General features: G+C 41.0%; 1 protein-coding gene and 2 non-coding genes across 3 annotated transcripts in view; 2 read left to right on the top strand and 1 right to left on the bottom strand.

Moving 5' to 3' along the window:
- Window positions 1-12,756, top strand: part of LOC133451837 (double-stranded RNA-specific editase B2-like) — a 51,920-nt gene that overhangs the window by 18,335 nt on the left and 20,829 nt on the right. The window contains exon 2 of the mRNA XM_061730977.1: window positions 11,043-11,129. Within this exon, the coding sequence (XP_061586961.1) occupies window positions 11,043-11,129 (87 nt within the window). The remainder of the gene's footprint in view (window positions 1-11,042; window positions 11,130-12,756) is intronic.
- trnas-cga (transfer RNA serine (anticodon CGA)) lies at window positions 2,146-2,227 on the bottom strand. Its single transcript has one exon. It is a non-coding gene; the product is annotated as a tRNA-Ser (tRNA).
- Window positions 5,903-5,984, top strand: trnas-uga (transfer RNA serine (anticodon UGA)). Its single transcript has one exon. It is a non-coding gene; the product is annotated as a tRNA-Ser (tRNA).

The raw sequence follows: 12,756 nt of genomic DNA, 5'->3' as shown, positions 1-12,756 counted from the left end.
GTCAGGCACGTTCAGCTGGGAGAGCTTGTCCTGGAGCAGAGATGGGATGATGGTGGAATGGTGATGGTGGACAAGAAAGATGGCACTAGAGCCCTGCTATAGCGGGACTGTTTTCTTCATCCTGCTCCCGCTGAATTTCTGACCATTACCGCCTGCAACGTGTGTTACACTCCCGCCCTTCCCGCAAAACTCATGAATTCATGCCCGCACGGCGCACAAAAATAGAGATGCATTGTTTTAGTGTCTTCTCCCGTCCCGCAAGAGAAATGTCCAGACAAATCTATCTGATCTAATGTTAACATGACGATTGTGGATTTTGATGGATAATTGACCGTTCATAGGCACCTGACTGAAAGTTAGATGCAAATTCATCATTGTCATGTTCGCACAAACCTTTTTTCGCTTTTCGCGCTGCATCAATTATGATTGAGGTTGTATAAACGAGTAGGCTGTGAGTGGCTCAAATAATATGAATACATGACATAAAATAAACAAAGTTAAGAAGTAAACGAATTAATTTAATAAATGAATCGCTTGGCCATTACATTGCTGTGGAGGGAGAGAATGCTGCTGACCGACTGCGTCCCAAATCCTGCGTCTCTCATCCAAGATGCGCCCACAGACACTAAACACAGTTTCTCCAGATATCTGACTTAATTTAATTTAAAATACTTTTGTCAGGCACAGTCAGGCAGAACGTTAAAGCTCTCTTTTAAAGTCAAAATACGCTTAATATCTTACCAAGGCGAGTCCGTTTCGTTCAACACGCCGACGTCCTTTCTCTTTCAAATGCATTACCGGCGTGCTCCGTGATAAGGAAGGTCGGCTTTGCAAACCTTGCAAGTCATCCTTTTATTCGGGGTGTCGAGGCTAAAATGCTCACAAACTTTTGAAGTTTTATTACCCGCAGCTGCTGAGACGCTATGGTGCATGCGCGACTCTCGGCAGAGATTGTAATGAAGTGAGATGCGTCACTCCATTGGAAAAACACGTCTGGCGACAATTGTTGACAATGGCATTCATTGTCGACAATTTTGATTATCGATTTTTGTCGACAACGTCCACGAATCGTTGCAGCCCTAGTTAAAAGCAGAGCTGAAGTCCACAGGATCCTGGCATAGGTTCCTATGGAGTCCAGGTGCTGGAGGAGGAAGTGCAGGGCCATGTTTACAGCATCGTCTACAGACCTGTTGGCTCTGTAGGAACTGCAGGGGATCCAGTAGTGGGTCGGTGCTTTTTTTTAGGTGTGGCAGCACAAGGCGCTCAAAAGACTTTTTGACCACAGAGGTCAGGGCGACGGGTCTGTAGTCGTTAAGTCCTGTGGTCCTTGGTTTTTTGGGGACAGGTATGATGGTGGAGGTTTTGAAGCCGGCAGGGTCATGGCATGTCTCCAGGGAGGTGTTAAAGATGTCCGTGAACACCGGAGACGGCTGATCGGCACAGTGCTTCAGGGTGGATGGGGAGACAGAGTCCGGTCCTGCTGCTTTGCGGGGGTTCAGTCTTTTGAATATCTTGTTAACGTCCCTCTCCAGGATAGAGAGGGGCGTCGCAGTGGTGTGGGGGGATGAGGATGGGGCCTCTGGGGTGTGAAGTGGTGGAGACGCTCCAGCCCCTGCTGGGGAGGGGGGGGTGCAGTTGGAGGGATGGAACTGGGGAATGTGAATGCAGTCCCGGGGGATGGTATCAGGACTGTCCCTTTGTTTGTTTATCAAAGCGACATTCCTATATATAGTCTTATAATGTCCACCTGGGCTACATGGAGCGGTAACAGTTACGCGCTTTTTGCTTGGACTGAACTCATGAAGCAGAAGCTTTATTGTTCAGCAAGAAACAAAAAAGCCTTGTTTGCCAGCTACATACCAATAAATAAATATGTTTTAAAACTAAAGATGCAGTATGAGATCATGGTGCAATAATCAAAACAAAATCCAAGATAAAAATGTACACTGTGCTTAAGATAAAAGTGCAAGGAGCAGTTCCAGGAATGCTGGACTTTTTGATGATGTGGGTGGTAAAGTCCCAGCCAAGTCCTCTGTTAAAGTAATTATATCTATTCCAGCACATTGGAGATATTAAAAAAACCACCACTCCAACAAATAGGTAGCAAGGCCAAGCCGCCAACCTCACCTGCTCGTCATGACCCACCGCTGTGAGCAGGATTTGAACCTGCGCGGGGAAACCCCATTGGATTTCGAATCCAACGCCTTAACCACTCGGCCATCACAGCTGCTGGCTGCTTCCTGCTGACTGCACATAATGAGCTAGCTGACCACTAAAACACGGTTTTCCCTTTAAAAGAATCATTTTTTTCATTTTCCTGTAGCTGCACTCTGATCCTCCTCGTTCCCAGTTCAACATATTCAATATACAGTTTGATGCAAGGGCATTGATAGTTTAGAGAATGAGCTCGGATGTGTGATCGGTGGGATGGCTTCTGCAAACCAGAGGTGTCAAAAGTATTCACATTCATTACTCAGGTAGAAGTATAGATACTAGAGTTTAAAAATACTCCTGTAGAAGTTGAAGTATCAACTCAAGTTTTTTACTCGAGTAAAAGTATAAAAGTACTGGTTTCAAAACTACTTAAAGTATAAAAGTAAAAGTAATGTAAGGGGGAAAAAAGCCATTGAAAATGAATGCATCTTAGTATAATACAAATATATTAAAGAACCATATATGTGTACTATTGAGCATTAACATGTGTTTCAGAGAGCAGGAGATATGATGACTAGTTGCCTATAAGTATTGTAATGGTGCAAAAAAGTCAAACTTCAGAGGCATGTTATCATTTATCCTAACCTTTATTGGAATGTACATCCAAGTTTAGTTGCAGGAATCTGAGGGAACGGATGTAAGAACAAAACTGGACAAGAACATCTGAAACAACCACAACCAAATTCACTCTATCCGGATGGAGCAATTTAACTGGATAGTTTTTTTTTTAAGGCTGAAATGAAATAGAGTAACGAGGCTGTTTTTAAAATGTAAGGAGTAAAAAGTACAGATAATTGTGTGAAAATGTAAGGAGTAAAAGTAAAAAGTCGTCTGAAAAATAATTACTCCAGTGAAATATAGATTTCTACTTCAAAATTTCTACTTAAGTAAGGTAACGAAGTATTTGTACTTCGTTACTTGACACCTCTGCTGCAAACACAGTGTTGACAATTCCCTTCAATGTTCACAGTTTAGGATTCGTGAAAGCTTTCTTTGACCAGACAGATCTAGATCATGAACCTGCCGTCTCCTAAATGCCATCAAACCAAACCTCCTTTGGATTGAGTTTTTACTTGCTGTGAGAGGAGTTTAAACCTCTGGATTTAACGTCCACTGACTTAGAAAGATGAATCTCTCACATGTTGATACTGTGCATCCAATTTATCAGTTATATGATCTCTTTTTTCAACACTGAGAAGTTGGAATCCGGTGGAAACAGCAAAACTAACCCAGTGATGGAGGAAAATAGGAGGAAAAAAATCCTCTCAATAAATCAAATGCACTAAAATACTGATGAAACAACTGTCCGCTGTTACAATGATCATATTTGATGCGGCAGACAATGGAAGATTTAATCCCAAAAAGTTCCCATGAGTCTCTTTGCCCTTGAGAAACAACAAGTAAATGAAACTGTTTGCCATTAATTAGGCTGAGCAAATGAGATTATCCCCAGCTGTCAGACCAGACAGACGCTGGACAGCGAGCTTCGCACCCCCCCCCCCCCCCCCCCGCCATGCATAATTTCATTATTCTATTAAATAAGCTTCATTACCAGTGAGTGGATGGAGAAACCTCACTTCCATAAGGTTTGATAAAACTTATGGATTCCTCCTCTGTTCTCCAGCTCCAAATCAATCTTCCCAGCACCGACTGTGGATTATTGTACACTTTCTGTATTTAGAAATTAGGGATGCCCCGATATCGATATCAGTATCGGCCCCGATACTGCTCTCATAGACTCGTACTCGCAAAAATTATCCGATACCACGCACCGATACCGCTTCATTGTTGTTGTAGTTACTGATTAGCGACGCTAGGGGGAGATGTTGAGCCGCAGTCAGCGTGGTGATGAGAAGAGAGTGACACATGAGTGAGACTGACAGCGCCGTTTCAGGTAAGATAGCGTCAATTAATGCCAGCGGGACGTCAGCAGTGTGGACATATTTCAAAATAAGGGACGACGACAGAAGCAAGACAGACCGCAAGCTACACAGTCACTTACCAAAAAAACATAAATATTAAATCAGTTATTCATGCTTTAATGTGTTTTCAGTTGAAATCATTAGTTTTATAACAAGCCACAGCTGAGTGGACTATTTAATCTCTCGTCTGCAGACGTTGTAACCTGGTAGTTTTTAACAAGCCGTAACTCAGTTTCCTTGGTAACACCTGAGGGTTTGACTAATACCTGGAACAATCACTACCGTCCCATAAGGTCCTTAATGGACACAGTGTTGATTCTCCAGTAACTAGGACGGACCTGAGATACGACTTAGCAACGGGAGATATTCTAGTCCGCTCAGCTATTTTCTTTTCTCTCCTCTTCTACATCCCACTCATCAAAATTGTTAAATTCACCAAATAAATTTAAATAAATTACAAAATCACTCATGTTGCCATCCTGCGGTAGCCGGCTCTTCTTCTCTGAATCTCTGTTGCCGTGGTTACCACCTGGCAGTCGATCCAGCGCAATGATATTAAAGTTATCAGGCAATTTGACCAAACTTGTTTTCTAGGTTTAGATTATCACTTTTAATGTACACCTGCCAGCCAATCAGAATCGAGTATCCACACAGACCGTGGTGTAAGTGCTGCTAAGGTGTCGAGAGGAGGAAAGGAGAATACGTCCTTTAATACCAGCAACTTGATAAAACATCTCAAGATGCATCATAAAGCTGAGTATACAGAGTTTTCTAATGCTACTGCAAGACCACAACAGCAACATTAGCTCGGGTTCTGCAAAAGCAAAAAAATGGTATCGGGGCATCCCTATTAGAAAACCTCTCATGGCTCTTAACGTGAATTAATCTCCTACTCATTTTACACTCTGCCCCTTAGTTTTTAAAATCTATGTTTATCCCCACGTGAAGTATTGGATTCTTCAGTACTAACATGCGATATCCCTGGTGTCCTGGTGTCCTCATAGGAACCCTAAACACCCGAGCGATGCATGAGAACATGGATCCAACGATGAATCAGGCCAGTTGTGAGCAGTCACAGGCTAATGGCACTTTTGCACTAGTCTCACTTCAGCCCGGCTCGGCTCGGCTCGGCTCCGCGCGGCTTGACACGGCTCCACTCGTGTGTTTTCGCACTGCCAGGGGAGAAGTGGGCAGGTTGGGGTGAAGCTGCTGTGACGTACTTGATTGCGCAACCGCTTTGTTCATGTCAGCGCTGATGAGAAATCAGCTGGAGCCGCGAGCGGCTGAGAGTAAAACAGCCCGTCTACATCCCTTTTTTAATTTTCTCGTCAGCCCCCAGGTTTATGAACATCTGCACCTCAGAGTTGGATCACCAAACAGACGTTTTGCGCTTTATAATAAAATCGCCGCGAGTGGCTCTCGCTCTGACTCCCGCTTCCTGATTCAAACGTCTGACGGCCCCGCCCCCCGACCAATCAGTGGCACGGAGGGTGGTGACCTCAGAAATAGTCCCGGCTCAGCCCGCTATAGAACCTGGCTGAAATGGTTACAGAAAAAAGTATCGACTTGGAGCGGCTCTACCCGTCTCAGCCCTAGTGCGAAAGCGCAAAATGGGGCCGTGGCGGGTAGAACCGAGGAGAAGCGATACTAGTGCAAAAGCGGCTTAAAAGTCCAATTCTGCAGTTTCTATGGCACTGAGTCTGTTTGTCCTCTTCCTCAGTCTCTGTTCACGTTCCAAACGTTTAAGTAATAACAGCTGGCTCAGAGCTGTGATGGCCGAGTGGTTAAGGCGTTGGACTTGAAATCCAATGGGGTTTCCCCGCGCAGGTTCGAATCCTGCTCACAGCGGCTGATAAGTACTGTGAAGTGCGTTTCTGATGCCTTTACTTAAGCTTATTAGCAATAATCAAGTTATGCATCTGAGCTCTTCATTAACAGAAGAGGTTGAAACGTCAGACGTCGACCCTCTTTCATGAAATCAGAACAAATTTGTGTGAAATCTCTTTACGGTGTGGGATTTATGTGCAGACATAAAGATACCTGCCATTATCAGACTTTACAACTGCATTAGATAGGAAACGCACATCAACTTGATCTATATTTATATCTATTACCCATTAAGTGATGGTCATTTTGCATATTTGAGCGTCAGATGTGTGTTAAAGGAAATGCATAAGATTGAGATTACTTCCTGAGTTTGCTGTGGAGGTACTGTATGTCGCCGTCAAGTATAAATCCTGATTAAAGAGGCAACGTGGTCGTCTCTGGCGATGATGTTTTCTTCATGCAGAGAAAGGCATCTTTGTCCGTCCAACTCAACATCAAACATCATGAATTCGTCGTTGAACAGGAGACACGACGTGAACAACCTCCGTCATGTCTCCGTCTCATCTGCCAACCATGTCCGACTACACATCCCGCAGACCTGTCCAGTCTCCCGTTTTGGCCGGGAAACTATCGTATCTCACCCCTCTTTCCCGCCGTCCTCCCGTATTAGTATTTTTCTCGTAAATTTCCTGTTTTATAATATAATAATTTTTAAAAAGCATTCCTGTGCCTCTCCAAACTGAATTGTCACTGGCCTCGCGAGAACTGCCCCCTGCTGTAGCCTGGTTCTCACGAGGTTAGTGGCAACAACGGGTGGATGTAATGAAAGAGAAGACATTTCTGCCAAAAAAGCGAAGACTTCGTGTAAATATCTCTAAAAATGGGAAATCAAACTTAGTTTCCTAAAGAGGAGCAGGACGGGGCTCAGTAACGAGTTCTGAAAGATTCATAACTGCGGTTTTAGTGTCTCTAACGGGGGAAGAACGATGTCCGTCAGCAGCACCAGCGTCTGTGTAACCAGTCAGTGAAGGCCAAAGCCTCATGAGTGAAAATAACAAATAAAAAAAGAAAAAGGAAAACGTTTCACTTGAAGACAACCAATGTGTATATAAACTGAAAATATTTAAAATAAATAAACGCGCTTTAATTCACTTTTGGGTTTTCATTGAGGCTCTATTATACGAATTACATACATAGAAATGTCCACAGTATCTCAGTGTCAACAAAGGTAGCCCTATCAGATTCTGACAATTTATGTTTAAAATCAACAATAAAACACTTCCTGACTGCATTCAGAAGCTTTTCCAAAGCAGAGTTAGTCAATATGAACTAAGGGGAACATTTATGTTCAGGAAAACAAAGACAAGAACCAACGTTAAACAACGATGCATCTCAGTGACAGGAGTTAATCTGTGGAACAGTTTAGATACAGAAATGAAAATGTGGAGCACGTTATTACAATTCAAAAGCACCTATAAATACTAAATGATATAAAACAAAGGTATAATACACATAGGCATGTACCTATGGACATGTGTATGTATATGTGTGTATGTGTATGTATGTAGGTATGTATACACAGTATGCGTGTGTGATGATTGGATAAATTCCCTCTAAAATTCAGATTAAAAAATTAAGACCCTTGAGTTGAGATTGATGACAAATAACAAATTAAGACATTTAAAGTCATGTTACCATCATGGTTCTGGTCTCTGGAAAGCGCCTAGAGACAACTTCTGTTGTAATAGACACTGAATAAAATTGAATTGAATTGAATTAAAGGCCACCCTGTTCATTATACAAATTTAACCAAAAGATTTTTGACATAGTACTCGATGGTACATATACGTGAAGGTAGATGTACTTTTACATGTTTACACAAAGACAGCTCTGGAAATACACTCATCCGCGCTGCAGAACAGCAGCAGCAAATCCTAGTTTGCAGATCAGCTTGTGCAGGAGATCCCGGATAGATAAAGGAAACAAATCGTCAGGCGACAACCTGGTTAACCTCTGCTTAAATCAAGCTCAGAGTGCATTACTTCACTTCACAAATGGCTGTGAGTTAATGAAGCGACGCTGCCGTGAGGAGGGTGTGCTCAAGGGAAGCGAGGGAAAGGCTGGCAAAGACAAACAGTAATAATAATCTTTTTTATTTTCTCTCTTTGCTGTAAAATAAATGGCCCGTTAGCTGCCATGAACATTAAAAACACCTCCGCCCGTCTCCAGCGGACCAGGACTCCCATCATTACGTTACATCTCACAGCTCTCACTCACACCAGCCCATCATTTAATGGCATCAGGCGGCTGATGTAACGGCCAGGTGAGATGTAACTGCCAGGTGAGATGTAACGGCCAGGTGAGATGTAACTGCCAGGTGAGATGTAACAGGTGAGAGGTTACTGCAGGAGGGTTCAGGCTGCACCCTCCAGGATTGACCTCTGGCGCCTTTTACAACCACCAAAAGCTTAAAGCATCATAACTCATTTATTTAATATATAAAAGCAGTACTCGAGTTGTAAAAAAAAATCAAGGGGGATGGTGGATTTTACCATATGGGGACAGATAATTTGTGCTAATTACAAATAATATAATATATTACAAATAATAGCAGTGACCAAAACACCTGCAGAAATACTGCAGGAATGACATAGCAGCAGTTAAATGCAGCCTTCTGTAAGCTTTAAATATCCACTGGGCTTACATCAAATACATCAAAACACTACAATAAAAAACACTTTTCTGAACTTATCAATATGACTCTGTCCTTCACAGGATAAGTAAAATGGATCACTGCAAAAACTCAAAATCTTAAGAATATTTGTCTTATTTCTAGTTAAAATGTCTCATTTTAGTAAAAAAAATCTCATTACACTTAAAACAAGACTCATCACTGGAAAAAACAACAATTTTCACCTGTTTCAAGTACATTTTCACTTGAAATAAGTAGAAAAATCTGCCAGTGGAACAAGATTTTTTTGCTTGCAATAAGAAGATAAAATCTTATTCCACTGGCAGATTTTTCTACTTATTTCAAGTGAAAATGTACTTGAAACAGGTGAAAATTGTCAAATAAGTTATTTTTCTGGTGATGACTCTAAATGTTGAAATAGCAGTAAAACCACATTCATTGATGAAATGACATAAGGGATGGAAAGGGGGGATGGCAGTTTTACAGGGGGGATGATTTGGACCATTTTTATTTCAGGGGGGGATGCCATCTTGCCATTTTTTTTTCCACGATATCTTTATTCGAGTTTTATAGCAGCACAAGATAATCACAGTACAAAACAATCATGACATGTATAGCCTATAGATTAGCAGCCAAATATAAAACACAGCTTAAAACAAAACAATCACAATAGAAACACAGAATGAACAATATGCTTCTCTTGTTATTAGACAGATTATGAACACAATATAATGGATTGTGAAATAATAGTAATGATAATGATAAGTTACGGGCTTAAAATTAACAGAAAAAAAAAATATATAAGGATAAAAAAATAAATAAAAAAATAATATAATATTATTAATAATAATAATAATAATAATAACTGTAATAGCGAAAAAAGACTATTCTACAGTGCCAAAGGCAGTGAAATAGTGTTCCTCTATCTTCTGTACATTTTGTGCATATGCCTGGTATATTCGGGTCATATCTATTCAATTCCATCGGTGTCAAATACATCCGCATTAACCATTAACCATTTATATCGTATTATTCTAAGGCGTGCATTTATGGATCCAGAATGAGCATTGGCACAGCAGTTGCTCCATTTTATCACAAACACAGAACCTGTAATGAAAGTATGCAGATGATACGGGGTGTAAACTTTAAAGCCCAGTCAGCTGAATGTTAAAAGACTCAAACACTCGAATACAAATATGATAAAATGGTTTGTTACTTGCAAGTGGTTCAAATGTTAAAGCGCTGTGGTAGCATCTCCTTACGGGAAGCCCTCAGGTGTGAGGATTTGCTGCCGCTCTGGCCCGTGGGGGAGCCGGCCATCGGTCCGGAAACACAGCAGATCAACTTCCTGCGTTTACTTCGGTACGTGGAGAATATTCTGCCCGACCAGCGAAGCTGATGACCTGAGGGGGGTCATATGACAGATATATACGAGAGCGAATGGGGTCACTGGTTCAGCAGCTGGCGGGTAATCTATTACAGCGGTTGTACCCAGGGTGTTTCCCTGAAGCCAAATCCTAAATCAAAAGATGCTAAAGATGCGGTTAGGAAGGAGAAATGTCGAGGTCTGGTCCGTCTTTGGAAGGAAACTGGAAGTTTACTGGTTTTTATGAAAAGGTTGAAATAAATCTGTGTGGCTGACAATTCTTCAATTGTGAGTAAAAAAGGCAAGAAAAACTCTTCAAATTATGTACAAACCACTGCATGCTTCTTGTCTAAAAGCCTGAGCCTCATCGCCATCATGTCACCTGAGTCACCTGGAAGCCTGTCGTGGAAAAACCCATCAAACGCTCTTCAATACGTTTTTTCCAACTAGGTGAATAACTGGACTAAAACTGAGCGTCTAAATTACCAAGAATAAGACTTGAGAGATGATCCAGATTCAGTAGATTTAATCAAACAGTTGCATGTAAACGAGTCAGTACATACATGAGGGTCTCGATGCAGAATGACGATGAAACAAAGGAAGTATAATGATTTTAAGTCATAAAAGATGATTCATTCTTACGATTCGAGTAGACAAAAACACCTTTTATCTTTCTGAGCAGACTACCAGTCTGCACAAAGTTGGGCCAAGGCTGTTATTTTGCTGCTCTCAGCAGTTTTGGTTTAATCAAGTGGCAAAGTCGGAATTTTCCATCACAAAGCCGCGTCACTGTTTGTTTGTTTTTGTCTCGTGCATCAGAATTTCCACAATTGAGCACCTTTACCTCGTTCTATCACTTAAATATAACTATAACTATAGCTAAAAAGATTGTAATCGGCCCCATTTCACAGCACATGATCAGAGAGTTCAGTGGGGTGGAGGGTCTTTCACGCTGCGATGGATGGGACTGTGTTGGGGAAGATGCTCAGCGATGTCATGTGTTTGTGATGCCTTTTTCCAGAATGGAGTGATCAAATATCGACCCTCATCCGACCCGTAAATCCCTGGGACTCTGCGGCGTCATCAGTCGAGGATGCAGACAATTCAAGTTGGTATTTTTCCCTCTTTCAATGCACCCGCCGTGTGTTCATACTTTAGAGTGCAACTACACTTACAGAACCGGTAGTATTTCACTCCTTCCTTTCTTTTCAATTGTTTTTATTGATTTTCCTTGGATGCATTACAACAGTAGATGTCAGGACACAGGAGATTCACTTCAACACTTCAAAAGTAAATAAATAAAATATATAAATCTGTAAATATCAAAGTAAAAACAAAGCCAAGATCATACAGAATAAAATCATACCAGAACAATGTAGGCTTAATAAAAAAGAAAACGTAAAAGAAAGAAAAAAAGATGAAATAAAATTAAAACAAACGACAAAAATAAAATAAAATGTGATAGTATTTCACTCCTAAACCAAATAATTCATCTTTAATACGTGAACCTAACCAATCCCCCTGAGGCCGAATGATTGGGTCGGATGGGGCGGGACCTCATCTCATTGATTTATTTTATTTATTTATTTATTTATTTATTTATTTATTTATTTATTTATTTATTTATTTATTTATTTATTTATTTATTTATTTATTGTTGGCTTTATCTCGAACAACAACAAATCCCCATCAAATTAAAAGCGTCAAAATATTAAAAAAAGCTAAAGAATTTAACAGTCTCATCCAGAAATAAAGAACAACAGCAACATAATTTGTTGGAGAGGGAACAGGAGGAAGCAGAACGCTTATTTATTTATGCCATAGAAGATATAAATTGATCATTGCCCCCCAGCGAGGCTCTCTGGACTGTTCAAACGTCTCCAGACAAACAGGCTTATAACGACTTTGGAACCGTGGGTAAGGTCACAGTATTGATCTTCTGAGTGTTTGGACCCAGGTTGCTATGAGACCTCATTGAAATGTTTGGAAACCATCTCAGAAGGACAGTGAAGCAGAAATACGTACATTAATTATTAGTTATTTATGATTTCTGCATCAATCTCGTGTCTTAAATAAAGATCCCACACTGTAACTTCCACTGTAGCTCACCGCTCACCTCCCTAAAGAAGCAGCTCAGCGCTGGATTGATCAGACATCAAACCCGCTGCCTCATCTTTACTGTTTTAAAGCTGTAAGGCTGATTAATGTCAGTAAATGCTACTGTTGCACCACATTTATCATCTCCAGCTCGCGTAAGAAACGCTCTGTTTGCTCCGTTCCAACGTTTGAGCTGCATGAAGGAAGTCAACTAAAGGAAGCTCTGAATATCAATCATATCAATGCCAACATTGGTATCGATATTAATCAATATCAGCGTAATGAAACTGTTACTTTAGTTTCAGTTTAGTCTTTTAATATAGTCTAATAATGTTTAAATTACAAGAAGATGTCCAACAGACTTCATTATTTTACTTTCTTACTGTTCTTAAGTGATAATTTTCAAATCAAAGATACGTCATCATTTGAATACTTCTGGATCAAGAGGGAGTCAGCCATTGTGTCTGTGTCTCTCCTTTCTCTGTTCTTTATTCTCTCTGTCTGTTCTCTCTTTTCCTGCTCTGCCCAGCTGGTTTTCAGCTGCAGGGCCCCCCTTATGATCCAGGTCCTGGTCCAGGTTTCTCCCCTAAACTCCCCTAAAGGGGAGTTTTTACCTGCCATTGTTTATGTAATAATTG

This window comes from Cololabis saira, chromosome 10 (genome assembly GCF_033807715.1).
Source record: "Cololabis saira isolate AMF1-May2022 chromosome 10, fColSai1.1, whole genome shotgun sequence".
In the NCBI taxonomy this organism is placed as follows: Eukaryota; Metazoa; Chordata; class Actinopteri; order Beloniformes; family Belonidae; genus Cololabis; species Cololabis saira.
Note: the sequence above shows the minus strand (reverse complement) of the source record. Positions and strands in the feature narration are given on the sequence as shown.